The sequence below is a fragment of the Cetorhinus maximus genome, chromosome 12 (assembly GCF_964194155.1).
Source record: "Cetorhinus maximus chromosome 12, sCetMax3.hap1.1, whole genome shotgun sequence".
In the NCBI taxonomy this organism is placed as follows: domain Eukaryota; kingdom Metazoa; phylum Chordata; class Chondrichthyes; order Lamniformes; family Cetorhinidae; genus Cetorhinus; species Cetorhinus maximus.
The window spans coordinates 124,656,160-124,682,384 of NC_135890.1; the positions used below are offsets into that span (position 1 = coordinate 124,656,160).

The following is a 26,225-nucleotide window of genomic DNA, read 5'->3' on the forward strand; positions in this document are numbered from 1 at the left end:
AGGTGGATGACCTCACATTTCTCTACATTGAACTCCATCTGCTACAGTTTTACCCATTCACTTAGTCTGTCTATGTCTCTTTGTAACTTTCTGCTCCCATCTATGTAACTCACTGACTCTCCTGAATTAGTGTCACCTGCAAACTTGAATATACAGCTCTCTATTCCTTCATTCAAGTCACTGATACATATTCTGAGAAGCTGAAGTGTAATAGGTTTGCATTTAGTCAATGGGATATTTTTTAATGAATCAGCAGTTTTCATGACCTATGTATTCATATGTGTACAACTTTTGAAGTAAACACCTTTTGCATTTTGACACTATTGATACTACTAGATGCAGGGTTTGAAATTATATCAATGTTATATTTTATGTTTTTCCAGGTCTTCGTACCACTTTTGGCACATCAACATCAAAGAAATTTTGAAATAAAACACGGTTCAACTCGTTTTTTGAGTGCAACGACGTTTCAGCATGACAAAATCAATTTACAGGACACAAGAGCAGGAGGGGATTCACGAAATATTCAATTTGTCAGGGATGAGTTCTTAATAACCATACATAAGTTCTCAAATCAGGTTCAGAGGACTATTCAACAAGTTGAGGGTTAGTGTTTATTTATGACTAAATGTCACTCAACTTGTGTATTCATGCTCAGAACATGTGCATTAAGACTGGTGTTATATTTGTGGAATTCAAATAGGTTGCTTTTGTAAAAGGCAAATGTTATCCCCAAAACAAACCTATTAGATGTGGTGAGAATAGAAAGTCAGGAATACATTGGGAGAGAGTATATGGTACAAAGTTTGGGCTGTACCAGATGTTTCTTTGTGTACAGTGACAAGGTACGTCCCATAAGTGAGTCCTTGCCCCTATAAACTGCAGTGTGACCTACATGTGGGTGATCTTCTACCCAAAATTGGGTGGGATAGGGGATGCAAAGGGGGCAAATTGAATGATCAGACCCTCTCTCTCCACTTTTCCCCATTATTTTGGTCTCTAATGGGAGCGGCAGTACTGGCTGTATATTCCAGAGTTGGCCACTCACAGGAGGATTCTACCAGAAGCCTGCCATCAATATTTAGTGATTCCTATCTGAGGATCATTGTAGGGTGGGGTGGGGGGAATGTGTGGGGGCGGCGGCTGGGGGAGTGGAGGTGCTTGCATTATATATAGTAGTCATGCCCAATCCTTCAGAGGCAGGATCAGGAAAGTTCAACTCATAAGGCTGGATTTGATGGAACCGGTCACGGTGGGAACCATGGTGACTGGATCCACAATCGTGGGAGAGACCCTGTGCTAGCTCCCCGGCGGTGGCAAAATCTCCCCTGATTAAGTCAGAGAGGGGAGGGACTGACATGGGATTCCCTGGCCGCTGACAGTGGGATGTCAATTAGGCAAATTAATGAGTCAATTGACATCTATCATCCTTGAGCCCACTGCAAGACCGTGGTGGCTCAGGGATTAAATGGGAACTGCACGGCTTTCCCGTGCCTCCTGAAGGCTGCCGAGCAAACCTCATCAGGTTGACAGCAGCCTCTAGGGTGGGTCCCTAATTATCAGGCACTCTACACCCGAGCAAAAGACCTGGCATCGAGTGGGGTGGGTGGGTTGTGAAAACCACACCCTTCCCCTTGCCTCCAACCCCCACTACTTCCCACCTTCCTGCGACCCCCACCCTGTGATCCCATCGTGCTCTCACTCACCTTTGACCTGGGGTGCCTTGGCGAACCTGGGCCTCCCTCTGCTGGTTGCATTATTGATAGCTGACAAGCAATGGAGAGTTGCTGGCCTCTGGTCGGCAGCTGTCATTGGGCATGACTTCTGCTACCAGGGTCCTGAATCCTAGGGAAAGCCCAATGTGCAAGACCCCTTTTGGGCTAACTATATCTAGTCCATAATACCTGGTCATATCACAATGTTTTTGTGTTACTACATGTATTTCTGCTGGTACATGTATTTTTGACCTGGGGAATCATGTCAAGCCTGCTTTATTGTGACCATGGGGAAAATTTGAGAGGAAATAAATAAACTTTACATGTGACTGGTAGCATCATGGCAGGCACAGACAATCAGTTTGTGCTGGGTGTAAAACATCTGGCGTGGCTTATTTTGTACAATATCACTGAAACATGACAGAATCCTATCCAGGGTGCTCCTGCACCGTGCTTAGTCAAACATTAATCTATCTTGCTTGTGCCACTGGATCTAATGTCTCTGCTTCCTTTAGCAATAGCAGCCAGCATACGGGTCAATTCTCTGCCAATGTCAGGTCGTCCCGCTCTGCACATGAGAGTACCAGCAGATACAGGGTCTATTAATGCAGCGTGACCTGCCAGGTATCTTTACTGCCAACTTTCTTCCTCCAAACTGTTCACACCTAGGGAAATCTATTAGTTGTAGCAATGAAGCTGCCAAACAATACCTCGAAGGTTCAGATAAACCCAAGTAGCAGCTGAAACAAACAAACAAAACAATAAAGGAAAAATGTCCAGATTTAGTTTGAACATAATCACAATGTTCTTTGCATGATCCCTCCCCTGTAGCTGATCTCAAAGTAGCCGAGTGAGGTGATATATAACTGTGATTATGATCTACCTCAATGGTTGGAGAGAGACTTGGAAGATGTTGGAACACAATTTGCGTATTCAAATAGTTGTTTGGTAGTACAGAGCTTGAGTATTGTTGAAAAATGTGACATGCTGTTGAAGCTTTTCATCTTGCATTCATCAGATTTGCAAGCATGCCAATAGTAAAGGGAGCAACAGTTTATATTGCATGAGAAGAGAGTTTGCTAGTGGACTCTGATTGGTAGAGGTGTTGCATTGGAGAATGCACCAGGGAACAGTTAACTCTCAAGCTTTTGTTGAAATTCAAACCAGGCAGGTCGACTCTGCTTGGTCACGGCATTTCCATGGAGAATGAACCAGGGAATGGCTGTCCCCAAGCTTTTGTTTAGTTGAAAAAGGTGCAATGCATGAACATGCTCCTTCTGTCTACAAAGGACAGGATCCTGTGTGTGAATAAATGTAACTTCTAGCATGCCTAATTGAGCCACACTGTGAGCCTGACTGATAACCTTAAATTTGTTGTCAGTGTAATTCTTAGCACAATCAGTTAAGCAGGTGTGACCAATTGCAGAATCACGTCTAATGTTGGACACTATGTTTTGAGTTTTGCAAATACGGGCAGGTTTGATACAGTCTGCACTTTGCCTGTTGTGAACAGCCGAAGGGCTGTGCCCTTTTGACATGGTCTGCCAGTCGTTAGGACATACGGCCTACATACCTGGCATCACACCGACACTGAAATTCATATACCACATTACTCATTTTGAGATAAGCAGAAAATCTTTTTGGCTTGATGGCAGCATCCTGTTAATGGGAAATAGCACTCGTGTTGCTACTGCATAGTAGCATAGTGAAATGGCTAGCTTCACCTGTTGCTCAAATTTTTGAGACACCTTGCCCCTCCAGGGTGTCTGAGGTAGACTGGGCACTTCTCAAGACCGAAAGTAGCGGCCTTAGGCTCATTCATGAGTTTGTGTAATATATGGTGAGCAATGATCTGATCAGGGTAGCTGTTATCCCACAGGATGGCTTTGATGTGCCCAATTTCAGCATCAAGCTTGCACAATGAACAAATGGCTCGAGCCCTATTTACGTTGTTGCTGATAAGGCCAATTTTATAGCATATGGCACTGTAAGAATCCCAACAAGCATATTGACCAGTGAAGGTAGGTTTGTAGTAGACAGTGGTAGAGAACCTATTGGCAGATTTCTGAACTAGTATGTTGAGGGAAGGGAGCTCATTTGACTGCTCCATTTCAAAGATGAATTTGAGCAAAGAATGGAGCCCATTAAGGTGTGTAAGGAAGTTCTTGCATGCAGCTGTGGATTCAAATATAGCAAACATATCATCCACATATCAGAAGCATGCAAGGGGTAGGAGGTTGGGTGTTATTCCATTGAAGATACATTTCCCATGGAAACCAACAAAGATGTTTGTGAGAGCTGGGCCTAGAGGGGGTCCCATAGCAACACCACCTATTTGGGTTTACATGGTGGTTGGAATTTTCCAACCCCATTGACGTTGGGTGTCATGGTGGGCGGGGCTGGGGTACCGGGTAACAATAAGGTGAGAAGGCCAAAAATTGGTTTCACACCGTTGTTAAACCAGTTTGTGACCGTCCACTCCACCTGTCAATGGCGGGCTGCATTTCCTGCCTCCACACATCGGGAACCTAATTTCAATACTTTAGCATCTCATTATAAACCCTGCTCACTGGAATCACCCCCAAGCTGGATCATCTGGGCGACATGTTTCACAGTGTACATAAGCGACGTGCACCAGGTGAGCTGCACTTCGCTCGGGACTTTGAGGTTTGTTTGCCTGCCTTGCTTTGGGCAGCACTCGCAGTAATCAACGCCAGGCTTCGCAGGTAGCATCACATCACTTTTAGGGGGCTCACAGGCAGGTCTCTATATAACAGTCCAGCTGTAAGGCGGGGGTGACTTTTCAACAGCCTCAGGGGTAGGGCTTGCTTGGGGAAGGGGGAGAAGTGGCCTCAGGCAAGGGGGAAGAGGCTGCAGGGTGAGGGCTGTACTAGGGAAGGGGTGTTTGTGGGGCACATGTTGATCTTGCAAGTGGTGTCAAGGTGGTGAGAGCAGGTGAGATGTGAGGGTATGTGTGTGAGAGAGAGTGAGTGGTGATGCCTCTTGAGCTGGCAGTGAGTGAGATACCAGTGAATGTGTGATGGGCTTGTGAGTGTGTGAGTTTAGAGTGATAAGATGGTTGTCCTAACCTGGTGGCACGGATGAGATCATTCACCTGTTTTCTGCACTGGATGGCTGACCTCTTGTGTGCAGCACTGGCACTGACCACCTCTGCCACCGCTTCCAAGCCACAGTGGTGAGACTGATGGGGCTCCTGCGGCCAGAATGTGGTTAGAGGACATCGCGGCTGGCCTCCATGGCATCCAGATGGCGTCCCAAGGTTGTGTCACTGAATAGGGAGCTGCACTATTCTTGGTTTTCGTGGCCATGTCTTCACCAGAGCAGGCTTGGGCTGCAAGCATTGAGACACGTGCATGCGGCTGCAGTTTAAAGATGGTGCCCTGCATGAAGAAGTGGCGAGGTAATGGCATGGCGGGCAAATCAGAGGCCACCTGCCAATGAGATGGCATGTTTCCTGTTGCTGCATCATTAATGGGACAGGAATGGGACGATACGGAGTGAAAACCCGCCATTGCGGCTGGTGGGTAAAATGAGTTTTTTCCTGCCCGCTACTGCACTTTGTGCAAACCTGGGATGATTCTGCCCGGTGTTGTTAAAACTGAACTCAATTGCATGAGTTGCTGAGTTCATAAGTTCAGTGAATACTGATTCAGACAATGGTGGTGCATCTAGGTCACCATGATATAGTAACATGGTGCAAATGTCTATGGCTTCCTTCAGCAGCACATTGGTGAATAGGCTAGCAAAGTCGAATGGACACAGCATTGCTATCAATATGCAAGTCCTTTATGGTCTTCGCAAAGGCAAAGGAATCTTTCATCGTGTATGTGGAAAGCTTGCTCAGAACTGGTTGTAGCAACTCACCCAACTATTTGGCCAATTCATGCTGTGCAGAACCAGTCATGGTTAAGATAGGACATAAAGGGACATCACTTTTGTGTGTCTTGGACAGCCGATACATATGCGGACACAGTGAGCTGTGAAGACGAGTCCTATCATATGTACCACCTGGCAGCTTGTCACTCTTGCACAAGCCCAACAAACATTTCTGTAACTTGCTTTTTAGCAGGGCTGTCCGGTCAGGCTTAGCAGCAGATCTAATGGATGTGAATTTAGACCTGTCGTTTAGAATGGTGTGCATTTTGTTAATACAGTCACACTTTTTAAGGATGACTATTCCAGCTCTTTCGTCAGGTTTGCAGATATGTATGTCTAGGTTGGCCTTGAGGCTTTGCAATGCTACCATACATTTGTGTTGCATGTGAAGATCAGCCAATTCATTTGGAATCCAATAATATGCATAACCTAGATCAGCTAGGCACGCTTTCAAGGATTCAGCATCTTCAGTGGATGCTGGTTTATGGCGGGATAGCTAGGAGTAGAGGAGCTTTGATAGCATGTGCCTTTTTTCAGCAATTCATGTATTGTTTAAACATTACAATGACTTTCTCACTTGCTCCAGGCAGGTGCTTTCTGCACTCACATAATTACAATGGCCTATGCATGATGCCTCCCCTACCTGATCCCTACCTGATCAGATCACTCCTCAACCCTGTAAACTCAAGGAAATACTAGCTGAGTATATGCCACTAGTAAAGGACAAAAACTCGGTGTTAGGGGTGGGAGGGGCATTGTCTAAACCTGTTCATATGGGGCACTGTGCATGGGATGTAACTAACGATAATCATTGCCCATGTCCCTTCAATTGACCCTTGTGTTGTGAGTTTGAGCCTCAGCAAACTCACTTCAGGGAGGGGTGGTAAAGCCACCAATTCAGTTTTGGGGAGAAATTTAGATATTTAAGTGTTGTTATTATCCCAAAGTAAATGGCTTTCTTTTCTCTCTAACCAGGTGATATCAAGCTCGAGATGCCATCAATCGATCTTGATACAGACTTGAACCAATTTGCTTTTGACCCAGTGATAATGGATAAACTAGAACAGAGTATAATGAACTGGCAGGTGCAAATCACTAGTGTTATTGAAGAGCAGCTGACAAAGACGCCCCAGGTGCCATATACTTTCTGTTACCATCCAAGTAGGACACTCTTTACCTTAATTTTCCTGTAGAGTTTTTGTCGTATTCTTAAAGGGTCTCTTCTGGAAATTCATAACTTGAATAGATTTTCACTAGGTCTCCACAAGATTTTTACTCATCCACCTCTATTTGTATGTCTATTCTTATAAACCATTTAATATGCTCCCCGATCAAGCTTTTGGACATTCTCTGTCATCAGCCTGATATGCTAAAATGTCGATACTAATGTAATTATTCTCAAATCACAAACCCCATTAATTTCAGTGCTTTATAGCAGAAGCTATTTGTGTTTGTATAAACCTCTTTTTCATTCCTTTCCTTATTTGAACCCACTGGTATTGATGTCATAATTTCATAATTTCATTTTAGCCTGTTTTTGCTGTCCCTCCAGCACTTTACATTTTAAAATCCTCCCCAACAAGTAGTTTGCCTGTCTACAATTACACTGCTACCAGTTCTGTTAAGGTGATTCATGACCTGTTGAACAGATTTCTTATGCTTCACCGCCCTACAAAATTGAAACCTTGTTTTCTCTACCATCTTTATAACATTGGTATATTTAACCACTAACCCGGAACTGGTTCAGTGGCTTCCATTGAGAGTAATGATGAAATTATCAGCCTTGTATGCCAACTCCTTCCTTGAGACCTCCATCCTACTCAGCCAGATGATAGATGTGTGATTTGTGTTTCCGGTTGGTTTATTTTCCTTTCCCAAAGCTTTCTCCCCATGCTCCTTTCTATCCTTTACCCTAGCTTCTTAAGACAACAGACCATTCTGAGTCACGGCTGCAAATCAGATTCCCTGCCTCATTATAGAACCCCCGCACCACCACTAACAAATGTTGCTCTCTTGGATAGTGTTACTCTCTTAACTATGAGTAACCCCTTGCTCTATGGTGTAGTGATATTATTCTTGATTAAATCACCACAGTACTTGCATCGTTGTTCTCACTGTAGATATCAAGAGCTGTAAACCTGTTGGGCATTTCCAAGATTTCCCAGTATTGGTTCCCTCTGCCTCATACTTCTCTCTCCATCAGTGCTAACCCACTTCTCCCATTTTGCTTCAGTCTTCTTCACTGTCTGTGAGGTAACAAACTTGCAAAGTGTATCTTAAAGGAACATTTCCTGCCTTTGCATGTCGTTACGGTTCTCTGCTTGAAGATGAAAGTCCTTTTGGCTCTTTATGTTCAGGCCATCCTGCATCATCCATATGAACATGGATAAGAATAGGGCATTTAGCTCCTTGAGCCTATTTTGCTGTCCTGTTGGATTGTAGCTGATGTGTACCCCCATTTACCTGCCTCTGTACCATATCTCTTGCTATCATTGCCCAATGAAAATCTTATGATACAAAAGCAAAGCACTGTAGATGTTGGAAATCTAAAATAAAAACAGAAAATTCTGGAAATGATCAGCAGATCAGGCAGCGCGTGTGGGAAGAGAAACAGAGTTAACATTTTAGGTCAATGACCTTTTGTCAGAACTCAGAAATCTATCAATATCAGACTAAAAAATTTCAGTTGACCCCCAGCATCCACAGCCTTTTGGGGAAGTGAGTTTCAGATTTCTGCTCTCCTGTGTGTGGAAAGAATCCTGATTTAACTCCTAAATGGTATAACTCTACTTTAGGATAATGCCCTTTAGTTCTGGACTTCCCTGCCAGAGGATAATGTTGCAATATATCAATTCTATTGAATCACTTGGCTGTTTTAAATACCTGATCAGGTGATTCTTCAACCCTTAAACTAAAGGAAATACAAGCTGAGTATATGCAACATGCCCTCATAATTTAACTCTGAGCCTTGCTAAATCCTGGTGAATCCCTCCAACACCAATATATCCTTATCCTTCTTCAGATGCGGTGTCCGAAACTGAACAGTTTCTCTAGGTATGGTATGCTTTGTATAACTGAAGCATAACTTCCTCTGTGAATAAATGACGATTTAGTAAAATACACATGCTACTTGAGTCCATTCTTGGTATATTGAAGACTTACACTCTCTGTTATCAGGCATCTTAAGATCGAGGACAAGATTGCATTTTCCTTTTTCACAAAGTAATATATGATTCTCTTCCTTAGGGTAATAGTCCATTAGCAGAGATCGATTTCTGGCGTGAACGTAATGCTACTCTCAGTGCTCTCAGCGAACAGCTGAAACTGCCTGTGGTGAAGAAGATTGTTGACTTTGTGAGCAAAATTGACCAAGGTTTAATCCAGAACCTGAATTTAATCATTACTGACCTCACCAAGTACCATGTTGAAGCTGCAGACAATGTCAGATTCCTGTCAACTCTTGAACGGCATTTTAAGGTAATGAAGAATTGAACTGTTTGTGTAATACAGAAGACAAAAATAGTGAATATTTCTTCCCATTGTGAAAGATGCTTGTGCAAATTTGGCACTCTGGTAAAGACTCATTGGCTTGTTTTATTGTTAAAAAAACTTTTTTTCTAATGATACACTTGCTGTTCTTTGATTCGCTGATACCCGCTTGTCCTTTGTTTTGTACCTTGATTAAATTTGCTGTGCAGGCCTCAGTCAATAATGTTCATGTTTACGTATGAATGTGCAGCACATGATTTTTAAAATTTCTGGACGCTTATTAGAACCTGTCACATGGAACAAGATTTCAAGTCGTCATGGATACAATTCCTTCAATGATGAATGCCTTGAGGATGGTTTGGATCATTTCTCGCCACTACAACAAGGATGAGCGAATGGTGCCCCTAATGGAGCGGATTGCATGGGAGATTTCAGAAAGAGTCCGTAAAGTAATCAGTGTACGGACAATATTTAAGTAAGCAATGCCAATGGCATTCAGAATTCTACTGATGTGTAGAAATATGTGTACATGTTAGTATTTGATATACATACTGCTGTTGGGGGTGACTGCTTTTAAATGGATTATAGTAATGCTTTCAATAGATCCTTCTATACCACAATGAAAGCAAATTGCATTTATACAGCACCTTTAAGATAGGTAAATATTCCAAAGTGCTTCCCAAAGGCATAATCAGAAAAAGTAGATGGCCAGCCAAAAAAGGACATATTAAGAAGGGTGAACAAAAGTTTGGCCGTAGCAGTTGGTTTTAATGAAGTTCTAAATGGTGTAGAAGGAGAGACAGTGGAGTTTAGGGAGGGAAATCCAGAGCATGGGGCAAGATGGCCAAATACACGGCCACCAGTGGTGAGCAGGGAACATTGTGATATCAAAATTATTGCACTGTTGAAGGATATTCTTTAACTTGTGTTTTCAGTTAGCTTGCACTTTGTTTTTTAATTTGTGGACTGGGTTACAGCCTTTTTCATGGCTGCTACTGGAAGGGATTCTGGAAGTTCACCATAATCTCAGAAATTTCAATGGTCCATTTAGCAGCTGATAATAAAACTGTCAAATTAATGAGAATAGATAAGTTTCAAAGCAGAACAAGGCTGGGATTTCAGCTCATGCACCTTTACTGCTAAATGCTACAGTAAGAAAACAGGTAATCAGATAAGAATGATATCCATTTGTCAGCACTGGCAACTGATTTCTCTGAGTGATTTCATATGTACTGACCAGCTGGTTTAATGGGATGACAAAAATCACATCTTTCTATTTAAGCAGGAAAACAATTGAGTCTCTGCCACTGTCTGATTGGGGAGTCTGTGGCTAGAATAGTTAGATAGCACAACTGTTCAGTTCATCTTTCAGCGCTCTTCCAGGCCTCAGCCATGTCTCAGTGATAATGCTTTTGCCTTCAAATCAGAAAATTGAGTTCACAGCTTACTCCAGATGCTCAAGCACATAATCTAGTCTGATACTCCAGTTTTCAATGGAGTTGTTTTCTTTGCTGAGGGACCTGTTGCCTTTTTGATTCTTTCATACATGTCCTCAACATTCCCTGTGTCAAAGGATGCCTGGATATTCTGGCAAAGTTGTAACCAGTAGTCATTGGTGCACCGCCTAGCAGTCTATTAGACTCTGCTTCAAATAGTTCTTAGGGCATTCAGAGGTTTCTGGCTCCAATCTCCCTGTCTTTCTTGTAATTAATGAGAGCGGGTCATTTGAAATTCAATGACAGGTTCCATCACAGCAATGTTAGTCTCAAACCAGTAAGCATTTTTCTGCTCATGCTTCCCATATGTTGACAGTGTGATATTGTAGATGGTGTCTTGAAGTATGTTCCATTTCACTTCTGCATGCTGTGTGGGAATGCTGGAGAGCACCTGTTTAATCGAGTCGAGGAACTGTTGGCTTTATCTGGGTAGATAGTACGGCTTACATTGATACAAGGACAGTATTTTTACTTTGAATGAGAAACTTCAAGTGTTACATCCTAACCCTGATGCATAGCAGGGAGTGATCTGTATCACAGCGCTCTGGTAGCTGTGTGTGTTGAGAATGCTGTTCAGAGAGTCACACCTGGTGATGGTCAGATCCAGCTGGCACTAATGCCCTGATCTTGGATGTCTCCAGGACACCTTGTGGCACGGTTTGTTCTGAAAGGAGGTGTTAGTTACACAAATATCGTGGTAGCAGCAAAGGTCAAGCAGTCTCTGTCCTTTTTCCTTTTATCTTTCTCAGCTCATGATGTCTGAGGCAGGAGGGCCATGTCTCATGGTCCACATCCGGTCTTGTGTTGAAACCCCCCAGTAGGTAAAGATGTTCTGACTTAGGGATTCTGTTGAGAGCACTGTCCAGCCCTTCATAGAACTGGTCTTTTGCCTCTGTAGTGGAGCACAACATTGGAGCTGTTACTAATGTGGTTAACTGGCCCCGTTTGAATTGAGAGACAGATGGAGAGAAAACATTCTGAACCGTTTGTGGGAGCTCGATCATCGAGAGTAGCGATCCCTTACAGCAAAGCCTACACCGTGCTCACACATTCCTTCTGAAATCTTCCCCTGATGAATGCGTAATATTTTTCTTTCAGTGATCCGCTCCAGGTGAGCTTGGTCTCTTGTAGGAAAGCTATGTCGATGTCCAGCCCATCAAATTCCATGTCAATCACAGCTGTCTTGTATGCGTTATTGGTTGGCTGCAAATGGTCTGTCAGTCCCGTGCACATGCTCCTAACATTCCAGTTTGCAAGTTGAAGAGTTGACATCTTCTTTCTTTCTTGTTTGTTTGCCTGGTGTGATGGATTCTGTCTACTTGTTGAGCAGACATGCTAAGCTCCAAACACCCATTGAAGCAGGGGGACCGTGGCGGGTCAGCACCTTTCTAGTTGGGAACTGCTCAGTTTGAGTTGGACAGTGGCTGGCCGGTGGGACGTGATGGGCCCTCACCCCGATGGAGACAGCTTGTAGCATCCATTCTCTTCATCAATTGAGTTGGTCTTATCACTTGTAACTACTGTCCCCCATATTGTCTTGATGTTCTGCAGCAAAACTGGAGTGTCCATGTTGCAAGCCTGAACAAAATTTATGGAGATTCTTGGCTGCCCAAATGTCAGGGTCCCCTTCTTAACCTCCCCAGCTGAGTCCAAAAGAATGCAAAGCACTATGTTTGGCAGCAACTTGTTTGCAGGAGCTGCAGGAAAGATGATATATTTAAACAGCAGTCCACCTTTTGGCTCCACTCCAGATTTTTTGTCAGGACTTATAGTCTTAGCCTTCAACTCTTCTAAGGTATCCACAAGGCAGTGGAACTATTCACCCATAGTGGAGAGTTTGATTCTTGAGTGCCAGGGTGTGTTCACAAAGGCAGGGGAGGTGATCACCGACTGCTATAAACAGTTGGAGAAATGGATGGAACACCACCTTGAGTTGTATTCTTGAGAGAACACTGAAGAAGTTCTAGACACCATAGTAAGCCTGCCTGTCAGGGCAGAGCTGGGCATCGAACCCTGAGTGGTATAGCTTAGCAAAGCTATTGACTCGCTAGCCATGGACGAAGCTCCAGGTGCTGATACTACACCGCCTGAACTCATCAAGCATGGGAAACTGGCACTCCTGCAGCAACTGCATGAACTTCTCTATGTCTTTGGAGGGAGGTGGCATAGGACATAGGAGCAGGAGCAGGCATTTGGCCCTTTGAGCCTGCACCTCCATTCAGCATGATGATGGCTGATCTGGTTGTGGTATCACTCCACCTTCCTGTCTGCCTCCATAACCCTTGACTCCCTCGCCAATTAAAAATCTGTCTAATTTAGCCTTGAATAAATTCAGTGACCCAGCCTCCACTGCTGTCTGGGGAAGATAATTCCACAGATTAATGACCCTCTGAGAGAAAAAACTTCTCCTCATCTCTGTCTTAAAAAGATGTCTTGTTCTTAAACTGTGTCCCCTAGATCTAGACTCCCCCACAAGAGGAAATATCCTCCAGGTATCCATCCTATCAAGTCCCCTCAGAATCTTATGTTTCAATAAGATCACCCCTCATTTTTCTAAACTCCAATGGATGCAGGCCCAACCTGTTCAATAATTCAGAATTATAATTATAATCATAATAATTCATAACCCGAGGATATGCATGAGACAAAGATTGTGACCCTGCACAAGAACAAGGGCCATTACAACAATTATTGAGGCATCTCACTGTTGGTCATCATCCAAAAAGTATTTGCCTGTGTTGCCCTTGTCAGACTGCAGATCCTGGCTGAACACATCTATCCCAAATCCCAGTGTAGTTTCAGAACTGGAAGATGGAGAATTGACCTGATCTTCTCAGTCCGGCAACTGCAAGAGAAATGCTGTGAACAAAGGAAACCATTATGTTATTATATGCATCAATTGACCATTTGAACAGAGGCAGTCTATTTGAGCTGCTGGAGAAAATTGGTTGCCTGCCAAAACTGCTCATAGAATCAAAGAAAGTTTATGACACAGAAGGAGACCACTTGGCCCATTATGTCACTGCTGGCCAAAAAAAACGAGCCACCCAGCTTAATCCCATTTTCCAGCATTTGGTTTATAGCCCTGCAGGTGCACACCTGGACATGTTTTAGATGAGATGAGGTTTTCTGCCTCTACCACCCTTTCAGGCAGTGAGTTCCAGACCTCTACCACCTTTGGGGTGAAAAGTAGTTTCCTCATCTCCCCTCTAATCTTTCTACCAATCACTTTGGGTGGCATTTTCCCATCCCGCCCACGACGGGTTTCATGTCAGGTGGGAGTGGAGAATGCAGCAGAAGGCAAAAAGTCGGAAATCAGCTGGCGTAAAAACAACTTGCAATTCTCCCGATGGTGGGTTTATGGTGGGTCGGTTATCCTGCCGACTAGTGGCATGAACGCCATTTGCATTCACTAACCTCTCGTGAAGGCTCAGTAAAACAGCTGCTCACTGGAATCTAGTCACGCCTTCCAATTTTGCGAGACACCAGTGGGAAATTATGTCAGCCTTAAACCCGTTTGAAAAAGGGTGGCATGCACAAGTCGGACCTCAGTTCGCTGGTAACATCGAGGTTAGTGGAACATATCTGCCATAGCACTGTGCCAGTCTTGTTGCAATGAACACCATACTGCTGGGGCTGTGGAGTTGGTCTGCTCCTGCTCTTTGCCTGCATTGTCCTGAAGCACACCACTGTGCTGTGGTACTCATGCAGGCCTCCACTTTCTGAAACTAGCACTTCAACTGGGGGTGGGGGCGGGTGGGGGGGGGGGGGGGGGGGGGGTGTGGTCGGGGGGGGTGCTGTGAGGTGAGTGTAGGGTTGATGAAATTGGGCAATGGGGAAGGAAGGCTGTGGAATTGCAGTGACGGGGGAGGGCGAACATGGTGGGGGGTCTTTCTGGGGTCGCCCTCTAACTTCTTGTTGCTGCAGGAGTGAACAGAAATCTGCTTAGAAAGAAAGGCGGAAGACCTCCTTGCGATGAAAGCCACTTAAAGGCAATGGCTTCATTAGCACTGTTAAAGAGCTACTCAGAACTCAGTGGTTTCATAACACAGTCACTGCATCTCAAAAGTAACGCATAGGAATGTAGAATTTGGGAATGCAGGCAATAGTGAAGGAGGCACGGCTGTATCATACATGGCATTCCATCAATGAAGGCCAGTCATGGGCTTGCCAGATTTGACACTCATAACGGCCAAAGGGCATCCACTCCTTGACCATGAGCAACTGACTGGTCATTAATATGCCACATCAGAGATTGGAGTACAGAGCTAGGTTGGGTTACTCACCTCAATTAAACCTTAGCATCCAATGCAGGGCTCAAGATGTTTCATATCTGTGATGCCACCTTGGTCATTTTGATGTGTGTGCTAGTGTCTCAAGGACAGGGCTGCATCAGCCACCATGCAAGTGGGGCAGGAAAAGCTATGGACCCTTACAGCTTCCATACGTTTCATCTTCTGAGCTTCACTTTCTTGCCGCTTGAATCATTAATATCTTCAATGTTTCCTTTCAGAGAGAAGGCAAAAGCACATATGGATCAAGGGCTCAATGCTGCCTTTGTCAGGGTCCTAATGCAATGGAGGAGGCAAAGGAAGGAGAGGCAATTCTGCGCGCACCTTCAGCTGGAGGCCACGCCTGAGGGACATGGTCAAGCGGAGCCAGAACATGAACAGGAGGAGAGACGCAGACAACAGGGGCGAATCGCCAGACCTAGGGTTTATCATAGAAGAGTTTCCTGCTTACAAATGATTGACAGGCAATGCCATGCACACCTGTGCTTGTCCCAAGCTCTGGTACGTCACATATACCACATTCTTCGTGAAGACCTGACACCACGCAGAGTTGGAGGGTATCCCCTGCCAGTGGCTTTGAGGGTGACTGCAGCGCTCAATTTCTTTGCCTCTGGTTCTTTCCAAGGATCCACAGGTCACAAATGCCCTTTACAGTAAGGCCCATCATTATGTCAGACTTCCTCTGGACGAAGGTAGCCAGGCTGCGAGATTCACTGGCTTCGCTGCTATCCCAGGCTTCCCAAGAGTGTAAGGTGCAATAGACTGCACCCATTTAGCTATACAGGCTCCATGGCAGCAGGCCCTAATGTTTATAAACCGCGAGGCTATCGTTCCATTAATCTACAACTGGCGCGTGATCACCAGAAGCACATTCTGCACGTTTGTGCACGGTACCCAGGGAGTTGCAATGACTCCTACATCCCAAATCATTCCAAGGCGCCTGAGATTTCCGAGGGGCCATTATGTCTGCAAGGGTGGCTGATTGGGGATGAGGGGTACCCACTGAAATGCAGCCTAATGGCACCGGTGTGTCGCCCATGGAGCCCTTCCGAGGAGAGGTACAACGCTGCTCACAGCTCCACGCACTCCCTTATAGAGCTTCTGAAGATGCCCTTCAGATGCTTGGACCGCTCAGGTGGCTCAGTATAATAGACTTCCAACAGGGCTTCCTGCATAATCGCATTGTGTTGCACCCTTCACAACCTGGCAATACAAAGAGGTGTACCCTCGCCAGAGAATGAACTGGAGGAAGATGAGAGCTCATTGGAGGATGAAGATCCAGAGGCCCAGGAGGCTGCTGAGGGTTAGTATGAGCGCGATCACGCCATGGAGGAAGGAAGCTGTGGGAGACATGCCAGTGATATATTAATTGCTGACAGGTTCCAGGAAGAATAAAGTTAAATGAGGGAATATGGCCACATCTCTCCTAGCCCTCAATGCCATTTACTTTAATCTCAGGGGATGTCCACCCACTTGCAGTGAGAATGAGTCCTGCATTCACACTTGTGCATTCTGGTCTCATGCATCACCAGGCCATGATCTTTGTGTTGGTCTGTGGGGCCCTGTGAGTGAGCTCACTGAGAACTGAGAGTTGAGTTAGGAACAAGAGCGACGTGAGAGAAGACTTGGAGCCTTCGCGCCATCCAATGATGCAAATACTGCTGCGATTAAGATTTGGACATGCCTAGGGATCTCCTCCTCCTGTGCATGTCTTTTCTTTTGCCACTTCCACAAAGGAGACACAAATGCCACTAGAACATCAATGCTGATGAGCTGTCCTTATTTAACGGTGTTCCTTGAGGAAGAAGGATTAGAAATGCTTACATCACACACTTCAAATAAAGATTTAAATACATCTCCCTGACATCACACAATGGTGCGGAGAGTACCAACTGAGGTTGACATCACAGGAATTTTAATCTCACAGTGGGATGCTATCACTGAGTGGAAGGAAGGCTAAACTTCGAAATAAGAGGAGTCCAAAGTACAAAATCACAATGCCTTCAGTTGCCCAAAACATTCACATAACCATTAAATATATTCACAAAAGTGCAATTTCTTTACATGTATAGCACACCCATGACCCAAAAGTGACACCAATTTTTCTTAACTTTCCTAATTCTGCCACTACGCCCGGGTGCAGCCCAGGTGGAGGCAGACTGCTGACTGCTATGCCTTGTTGTCTGAGATGACATTGGTGGGTGTTCTCTGGAGGCCTGGGGCTTGGAGGGTCTCGGCCAGATAAGGGTCACCTGCTCAGGGCAGAAGCACCCTCGGCGGCCTGGGAAGTTGGTGGATAAAATCACAGTCAGAGGGGCTGTGAACGGCTGCACAACCTTGGAGTATCCTGAGAGGAGGGCCCCAGGGGTGCCTGGTTGGCGCTCATTCTCCCTGTGGGTGCCTGAATGCCCTGCCCTGACTCCTGCAGGAGATGGTGCATCTGAAGGGAGGTCAAGGTGCCTTGTCCCCATGTTGCCTACATCTTGATGGTGTCCACCAGGGTGTGTGGCCAGGATTGCTGAAAATCCGGCAAGACCTGCTGGACAAAGGTCTCCGTGGTGGTCGCCTGCCTTCCCGTGGTGACCTTGAGGCGCACGCGTGTTGGAGCCAGGACATCAGACAGAATGCGGAAGAGCTCCTCCATCATTTGCTCTAGTATGGCTGAATGACTGTTGAACCTCTGCCTGATGTTCCGCTGCCTTTTTAAAAATAATTCACAGGATGTGGGCTTCGCTGGCTGGGCCAGCATTTATTGCTCATCACTAGTTGCCCTTGAGAAGGTGGTGGTGAGCTGCTGCCTTGAACCGCTGCAGTCCATGTGGTATAGGTACACCCACAGTGCTGTTAGGAAGGAAGTTCCAGGATTTTGATCCAGTGACAGTGAAGGAATGACGATATACTCCCAAGTCAGGATGGTGAGCGACTTGGAGCGGAACTTCCAGGCAGTGGTATTCCCATCTATCTGCTGCCCCTGTCCTTCTAGATGGTAGTGGTCATGGGTTTGGATGGTGCTGTCTATGCAGCCTGGGCGAATTCTTGCAGTGCATGTTGTAGATGGTACACACTGCTGCTACTGTGCGTCGGTGGTGGAGGGAGTGAATGTTTGTGGATGTGGTGCCAATCAAGCGGACTGCTTTGTCCTGGATGGTGTCCAGCTTCTTGAGTGTTGTGGGAGCTGCACTCATCCAGGCAAGTGGGGAGTATTCCTGTCATTGCATCTCCAGCATCGAGTTGGCAGCGACTTCTAGAAGCTCATCATCTGACTCGAACTGAGCGGGCCCTCTGAATGCTGGAGACCTGGGTGGTCCCTGCCTCTGACTACTGCAGAGAAGTGTCAGTGAGGTGTTCCCCAGAAAGTGAGCCCGAGTCTAATCTACAGCTGTGCCCCACTGATGTGTGTGTCTCTGAGCTGGTGGAGGGTGCGTGTGAGCGCCATGACAGTTCTTCCAGAGCTTCCTCTTCAGATGTGGTCTGGGGGCTCATACTAGTGTTCGACTGGCTTGGGAGCCTCAATCTGCTGGTGCCTGGAAAATAGAAAGTAGAATTTCAGTTATCGAGCATGAACTATGTAAAACTACGTGTGACTCACTGTGAATGTCAGGATTTGATGAAGTGATGGAGCTTTGATCCGTACTAGGTTGCTGGGAGAGGCCGATCTCCCTTTCTGCACAGGAGCAATTCCTGTCCTCCGCAGCCAGCTTAGCTGCAGCCTCCTCAAACGCACTGTCCCTCCCCTGGTCTGCGACCTCTTGTGCCTGTTGTGTGCCAGCCTGGCCTGTATGAGGAAGAAAGAAAGGCATGTGATAAGAAGGGATGGAGCAGAGGCTGGGTGAGACGCATGCCCCTGTGTGTGGTGAGCCCTCCCCAGCAGGGCCAGAGGATGGAGTGTGAGCAACATGATAGATGGGATGGTCATGATGTGAATGCCTCGGTGAGAGAAATGTGACCCCCGCTAATGGTTGTGTGAGATCCCTGAAGAGAATAGCCGTTTGAGTGCATGATGTCATGATAAGAGTTTGATATTGGTGGGAGTTGATGGATGACTTACCTGGCTGAGTGGATGAGATCATTCATCCTCGTCCTGCACTGGATGGCATTTTGGGCGCTGTTGCCAGCCGTGCTGACCTGCTCTATGACGGCCTCCCAGGCTGGAGAGGCGAGGCTGCTGCACTTCCCGCAGCCATCCCTGGGATACAGAACTTGCTTGTGTGCCTGCACTCCTCTGATCAAGGCCTGGAGGGCCTGGTGGAGGAAGCAGGGTTCTGCCTTTTTCTTGAGGCTCTCGGCCTCCTTCTCTTGGCTGCAAGACATCTCTGTATCGGTTTGGAAGTGGAGTGACCGAGGTTATGTGTTGGACTGGCCTTTAAATATGGTGCCCGGACCTTCAAACCCGCCAACTGATGGCGGGTGGATGAATCAGCTCCCAACCCGCCAGGTGATTCGGCCTGATACTCACCTGCGTACTGGAACAGGTTGGCTAGGGGCGTGGCAAGTTCTCGAGCACAAGTCTTCAGTACTATTGCCGGAATATTGTCAGGGCCCATAGCCTTTGCAGTATCCAGTGCCTTCATCCGTTTCTTGATATCACATGGAGTGAATCAAATTGGCTGAAGATTGGTATCGGGGATGCTGGGGACCTCCAGAGGATGCAGAGATGGATCATCCACTCGGCACTTCTAGCTGAAGATTGTTGCGAATGCTTCAGGCTTATCTTTTGCTTTGCTGTGCTGGGCTCCTCCATCATTGAGGATGGGGATATTTGTGGAGCCACCTCCTCCAGTGAGTTGTTTAATTGTCCACCACCATTTATGACTGGATGTGGCAGGACTGCAGAGCTTAGATCTGATCTGTTGCTTGTGGAATCACTTAGCTCTGTCTATCACTTGCACTTACACTGTTTGGCATTCAAGTAGTCCTGTTTTATAACTTCACCAGGTTGACACCTGATTTTTAGGTATGCCTGGTGCTGCTCCTGGCATGCCCTCCTGCACTCTTCATTGAACCAGGGGGTTGATCCCCTGGCTTGATGGTAATGGCAGAGTAGGGGATATGCCAGGCCATGAGGTTGCAGATTATGTTTGAGTATAAGTCTGCTGCTGCTGACGGTCCAAAGCACCTCATGGATGCCCAGTCTTGAGTTGCTAGATCTGTTCGAAATCTATCCCATTTAGCATGGTGGTAGTGCCACACAACACGATGGAGGGTATCCTCAATGTGAAAGCGGGACTTCGTCTCCATAATGACTGTGCGGTGGTCACTCCTACCGATACTGTCATGGACAGATGCATCTGTGGCAGGCAGGCTGGTGAGGATGAAGTCAAGTATGTTTTCCCCTCTTGCTGGTTCCCTCACCACCTGCCGCAGACCCAGTCTTGCAGCCATGTCATTTAGGGCTCGGTCAGTAGTGGTGCTACCGAGCCACGCTTAGTGATGGACATTGAAGTCCCCGCCCAGAGAACATTCTGCACCCTTGCCACTCTCAGTACTTCCTCCAAGTGATGTTCAACATGGAGGAGCACTGATGCATCAGCTGAGGGAGGGCGGTATGTGGTAATCGGCAGGAGGTATCCTTGCCCATGTTTGACCTGATGCCATGAGACTTCCTGGGGTCCAGAGTCGATGTTGAGGACTCCCAGGGTAACTCCCTCTCGACTGTATACCACTGTGCTGCCACCTCTGCTGGGTCTGTCCTGCCGGTGGGACAGGACATACCCAGGGATTGTGATGGTGGAGCCTGGGACATTATCTGTAAGGTATGATTCCGTGAAGATGACTCTGTCAGGCTGTTTCTTGACTAGTCTGTGATACAGCTCTCCCAATGTTTGCACTAGTCCCCAGCTGTTAGTAAGGAGGACTTTGCAGGGTTGACAAGGCTGCGATTGCCGTTGTCGTTTCCGGTGCCTAGGCTGATCCGTCCAGTTTCATTCCTTTTTTGTGTCTTTGTAGTGGTTTGTTACAACTGAGGTCATTTAAGAGCCAACCACATTGCTGTGGGTCTGGCCTCACACATAGGCCTAAAGGGCATTAATGAACCAGATGGGTTCATCATGAACCAGAGGGAATGAGCAAGTGGGAGAGTGAGAGAGGGAGTGAGTGAAAGATTGAGTGAGTGGTGAGCAAGGCAGTGTGAGTGTGTGTGAGAGAGAGAGAGAACCCTGAGACTGGGAGTGAGCTGGACACAAACACACAGAGGCTGCTTGGTGCGGACACACGCACACACATATACCCTCCCCCTCCTCCTCTTCCTCCGTCCTCAAAAGCCTTTCCACACACCGGGCTGGAGAGAAGTAAAACCCAGGCTGAAAGGCAAACCATTTCTGATCTCCAATATGATATGAATTCCGCCAAGGCCAGTTCGGAGTGTCTGCCTGCAGAGGCAATCGCAAGGTCAGTGTTAGTTAAACTCCACTCCTTAGCTCGTTCCTGGTCCCCTCTCCCTTCCCTGGTGACCAGGAGTTGGGGCCTAGTCTCTCTCTCTCTCTAGCTCTGCTTCTTAAGTGAAAAGGCAAAAGAAGGTTTTATTACTTAGCTTGGCATTTTTAATGGTCATTTTTATTAATTACTCGTTTTTTTTAGAAATTATCAATTTTTTGCTTCGATATTGTTCTTTTTTGCTCAGCAAGTTGTTTATGTTTTCTTCATACTTTAACTTTTTGTTTTGAAATTCATGTTTAATGTTGTGCCAAAGCAGATCTCAGGCAGCTGCTGCTGGGTTTCTTGCTCAAGGGGAATGAGGGGCTCACAAGAAACCTGATTGCTCCTTGGAGGGCTGGAAAAAGGGGTTATTTTTTGCTCCAGTAGGAACTGGAAGTGTTGGAGATGTTCATATCTGTTGGCATCTGTGCAGAGGCAAACAGAGGTTAGTGACACTTCATCAGAACTAGTGCAGATCGTGAACATGAAGCATTGACTCTGTTTCTCTCTCCACTGATGCCTACCTGGCCTGTTGAGTATGTCCAGCTATTTCTGTTTATATTTCAGATTTCCAGCATCCGCAGTACTTTGCTCTCGTATTTTATGCTCCATGTGTGGTTAGTTTCAATTTAAAATGAGAAAATATTTCTCACTTTGTGCATTAAAGTGCAATTTTTCTGTTAACAAAGCCCACTTGTGTGGATGGAAATAGCATACTATTGCAGGTGAATTGTTTGATACTAAGGTACTTGACGATTTTGCCAACTTTAGTCTTGGAAGTGAAACCAGGAGTCGTGCGCCAATCGAATATGTCACTGTTAGCCCATGATATTCTCAGTTGTACATGGATTTGTTGTTTGCAGTGCTTGGGAAGTTAAATTCTTTTTTTATTTGTTCGTGGGAAATGAATGTCACTGCCAAAGCCAGCATTTATTGCTGATCCCTAATTGCCCTTGAGAAGGTGGTGGTGAGCTGCCTTCTTGAATCGCTGTAGCCTATGTGGTGAAGGTACACCCACAGTGCTGTTAGGAAGGGAGTTCCAGGATTTTGACCCAGTGACAGTGAAGGATCGGTGATATAATTCTAAGTCAGTTGGTGTATGACTCAGGGGGGAAACTTGAAGGTGGAAGTATTGTGATGAAGCTTAAATACTTACCTTAATCAGAAGTCAGAGGCTGGGAACTCTAGTTCCTGATGAGCCTCGGGCCTTTTGCGCATGTGTTGGCCAGCAAATGGCTGCACGTGCGCAGTTTATTTATCTCCTTCACAAGGCTGGGAACCAGTCCTGCGCATCTGCCAGAAGCAAGGAAGGGCAAACGGCGTGAAAAGCAGGTCAGATGACCTGAACTGGAGTGCCATTACAAAATAGGTGTCCCTGGGCACAGGACACAGGAGGGGGACTGGGAGAAGGCCCCAAGTCTGGGAGTAAGATACCAGAAGGAAGTCCCATGTAAGGGACAAAGACAGGGATCAGGAATAGTTCCCAGTAAGTTAAGCTAAAAGAAAGGAGCAGAGAAATAGGCTCTGAATTAAAGAGCTGCAGTGCAGAGACTTGAAGCAATGTGGGCTTGAGAGAAGCCCTGAAGATCCGAGAAGGTAACTGAAGGTTGGCGACATCGTACTAAAAGCTGTTGGGGCAAAGGTACTCTTTTGGAGCAGTGGCACAGCCAAAGTTCTAAAATTGTGCTTGGAAGGTGGCACTTAAGTGTACTCGGAAATCTAGGGGAAAGGAATTTTGGAATACAAGATTGAAAACCTGTGAGGTGGGCCATTGTTGAAATTGCCTGAGTGGGAGTGACTTTTGGAAAGAATTCCAAGGTGAGATCTTCAAATGTGGAGGTTAGAAACCCTCATGAGAAAGATGAAGTTTCAGTGAGATTAGTTGGCTCATAATGTGACAAACGTCTGGGTGGGTTGTTAAGAAATCCATGGAAGCTGCTTTGGATGCACCTGTCATTTATTGTGGAGTGTTCAGTGTGTGTTGGAGAGAGAAGACAGGGACTTTAAACTCTCTGAAAAGAAAAACTAGGAGGCTATTGGGACAGTAGTTAACTGAATAATCAGATATAGGATTCAATAAAGTGATCAGTTTAGCAGAGGTGCTACGGGAAGAATGAGTTTGGGGAACTCATTTGTTTGCTCTGCAGCTGAAGAAATAGTGAATTTAGAGTGTGGTTTTTGGGTGTCTTGGGGAGAAGCACAAGTTGGATGAGAAGCACCAAGTGAATGCTCAGGAATCCACCAGAAGAAAACCGTTTTTGGGCCAGTCCCAAGCGAGAAGCCCTTGTGTCAAGCTGGTGATAACCTTTCACTGGTTTATGTGTCTAGATACATTGCTGGGGTAAAGGAATAGTGTGAATTTGAATCATTTTCTTTTGTTTATATTGAGATCTTTCCAACCTTTTTGGTCTGGTGTAATATAGTTCATTTTTCTTATTTAATAAATATTTTGTTCTTTGCATTAAAAGTTCATCAGCGAACTCCTGAGAATTTGTTCAGTAACCTGCCTCCATCGTTTAAAAAAAAATTAGGATCTGTGAAGCCAGATTTCACTCTGGGATCTGACTTGTCCAGTATTAACAACGATTGACATTGTAATAGTATTCCCATGCATCTGCTGCCCTTGTGCTTCTAGGTGGTAGAGATCACGGGTTTGGGAGGTGCTGACCGGATATTGCTTAGGGCCAGGTTCAAAGAAGCAGAGCTGGTTGCGTAATATGAACGACCAAGTTTATGTAATGTCTGACAAAGCTGTGATTGTAAAGTGTATCATACTAAAACCTGCGCTCTTAATGGGCTTTATAAATAGAGGCATAGAATACAAAAGCCAAGAAGTTTTACTAAACCTATATGAAGCAGTTTAACCCCACTATGACAATAGGTCCCTACTCTGGGCACCTGAAGGATGTGAGGGGAAATGCTGAAATAGCGGGTCGGAGGGTTGGAGAGGAGATAAGGGGCCCAGACACGGGAGAAGCACCAGGGCATGATTTCTCTCCCTCACGCTGGCCTCTGGTGCCTGGTGTGACAGCCCCGTCAATCCCTGGTCGGTGCGACAGTCTTGTCAGTTCCTGGTGGGTGTGACAGTCTTGTCAGTCCCTGGTGGGTGTGACAGTCTCGTCAGTGCCTGGTGGCTGTGACAGTCTCGTCAGTCCCTGGTGGGTGTGACAGCCTTGTCACTCTCTGGTGGGTGTGACAGTCTTGTCATTCCCCAGTGGGTGTGACAGTCTCGTCAGTCCCTGGTGGGTGTGACAGCCTTGTCACTCTCTGGTGGGTGTGACAGCCTTGTCATTCCCTGGTGGGTGTGACAGCCTTGTCACTCTCTGGTGGGTGTGACAGTCTTGTCATTCCCCAGTGGGTGTGACAGTCTCGTCATTCCCTGGTGGGTGTGACAGCCTTGTCACTCTCTGGTGGGTGTGACAGTCTTGTCAGTTCCCTGGTCTGCGTGACATGCTCGTCAGTCCCTGGTGGATGTGACAGCCTCGTCATTCCCTGGTGCGTGCGACAGCCTTGTCAGTCTCTGGTGGGTGTGACAGTCTTGTCAGTTTCCTGGTGGGTATGACAATCTCGTCAGTTCCCTGGTGGGTGTGACAGTCTTGTCAGTCCCTGGTGGGTGTGACAGTCTTGTCAGTCCCTGGTGGGTGTGACAGTCTCGTCAGTGCCTGGTGGCTGTGACAGTCTCGTCAGTCCCTGGTGGGTGTGACAGTCTTGTCATTCCCCAGTGGGTGTGACAGTCTCGTCAGTCCCTGGTGGGTGTGACAGCCTTGTCACTCTCTGGTGGGTGTGACAGCCTTGTCATTCCCTGGTGGGTGTGACAGCCTTGTCACTCTCTGGTGGGTGTGACAGTCTTGTCATTCCCTGGTGGTTGTAACAGTCTTGTCAGTTCCCTGGTCTGCGTGACATGCTCGTCAGTCCCTGGTGGATGTGACAGCCTCGTCATTCCCTGGTGCGTGCGACAGCCTTGTCAGTCTCTGGTGGGTGTGACAGTCTTGTCAGTTTCCTGGTGGGTATGACAATCTCGTCAGTTCCCTGGTGGGTGTGACAGTCTTGTCAGTCCCTGGTGGGTGTGACAGTCTTGTCAGTCCTGGGTGGGTGTGGCAATCTTGTCAGTCCTTGGTGGGTGTGACAGCCTTGTCAGTCCCTGGTGGATGTGATAGTCTCGTCAGTTCCCTGGTGGGTGTGACAGTCTTGTCAGTCCCTGGTAGGTGTGACAGTGTCGTCAGTCCCTGGTAGGTGTGACAGTGTCGTCAATCCCTGGTGGGTGTGACAGTCTCGTCAGCCTCTGGTGGGTGTAACTGTCTCGTCAGTTCCCTGGTCTGTTACAGTCTCATCAGTTCCCTGGTCTCTGTTACAGCCTCATCAGTTCCCTGGTCTGTGTTACAGCCTCATCAGTTCCCTGGTCTGTGTGACAGCCTCGTCAGTCTCTGGTGCATGTGACAGTCTTGCCAGTTCCTGATGGGTGTGACAGTCTTGCCAGTTCCTGGTGGGTGTGACAGTCTTGTCAGTCCCTGGTGGATGTGACAGTCTTGTCAGTCCCGGGTGGGTGTGACAGTCTCGTCAGTCCCTTGTCTGTGTGACAGCCTCGTCAGTTCCCTGATAGGTGTGACAGTCTCGTCAGTTCCCTGGTGGGTGTGACAGTCTCGTCAGTCCCTGGTGGGTGTGACAGTCTCGTCAGCCGCTGGTGGGTGTGACAGTCTCGTCACTCTCCTGGTGGGTGTGACAGCCTCGTCAGTCCCCGGTGGGTGTGACAGCCTCGTCAGTGCCTGGTGGGTGTGACAATCTCGTCAGTCTCTGGTGGGTGTGACAGTCTGGCCAGCCCCCGGTGGGTGTGACAGCCTCGTCAGTCCCTGGTGGGTGTGACAGTCTCGTCAATCCCCTGGTAGGTGAGACAGTCTCATCAGTTGCCTGGTGGGTGTGACTGT

The 26,225-nt window shown here is 46.7% G+C and overlaps 2 protein-coding genes across 2 annotated transcripts in view; one reads left to right on the top strand and one right to left on the bottom strand.

Moving 5' to 3' along the window:
- eif2b1 (eukaryotic translation initiation factor 2B, subunit 1 alpha) overlaps positions 1-26,225 on the bottom strand; it is a 1,065,098-nt gene that overhangs the window by 190,952 nt on the left and 847,921 nt on the right. The window lies entirely within an intron of this gene.
- dnah10 (dynein axonemal heavy chain 10) overlaps positions 1-26,225 on the top strand; it is a 350,590-nt gene that overhangs the window by 25,704 nt on the left and 298,661 nt on the right. Inside the window, 4 exon segments of the mRNA XM_078554603.1 lie at positions 384-606; positions 6,588-6,745; positions 8,859-9,089; positions 9,386-9,576. Of these exon segments, the coding sequence (XP_078410729.1) occupies positions 384-606; positions 6,588-6,745; positions 8,859-9,089; positions 9,386-9,576 (803 nt within the window).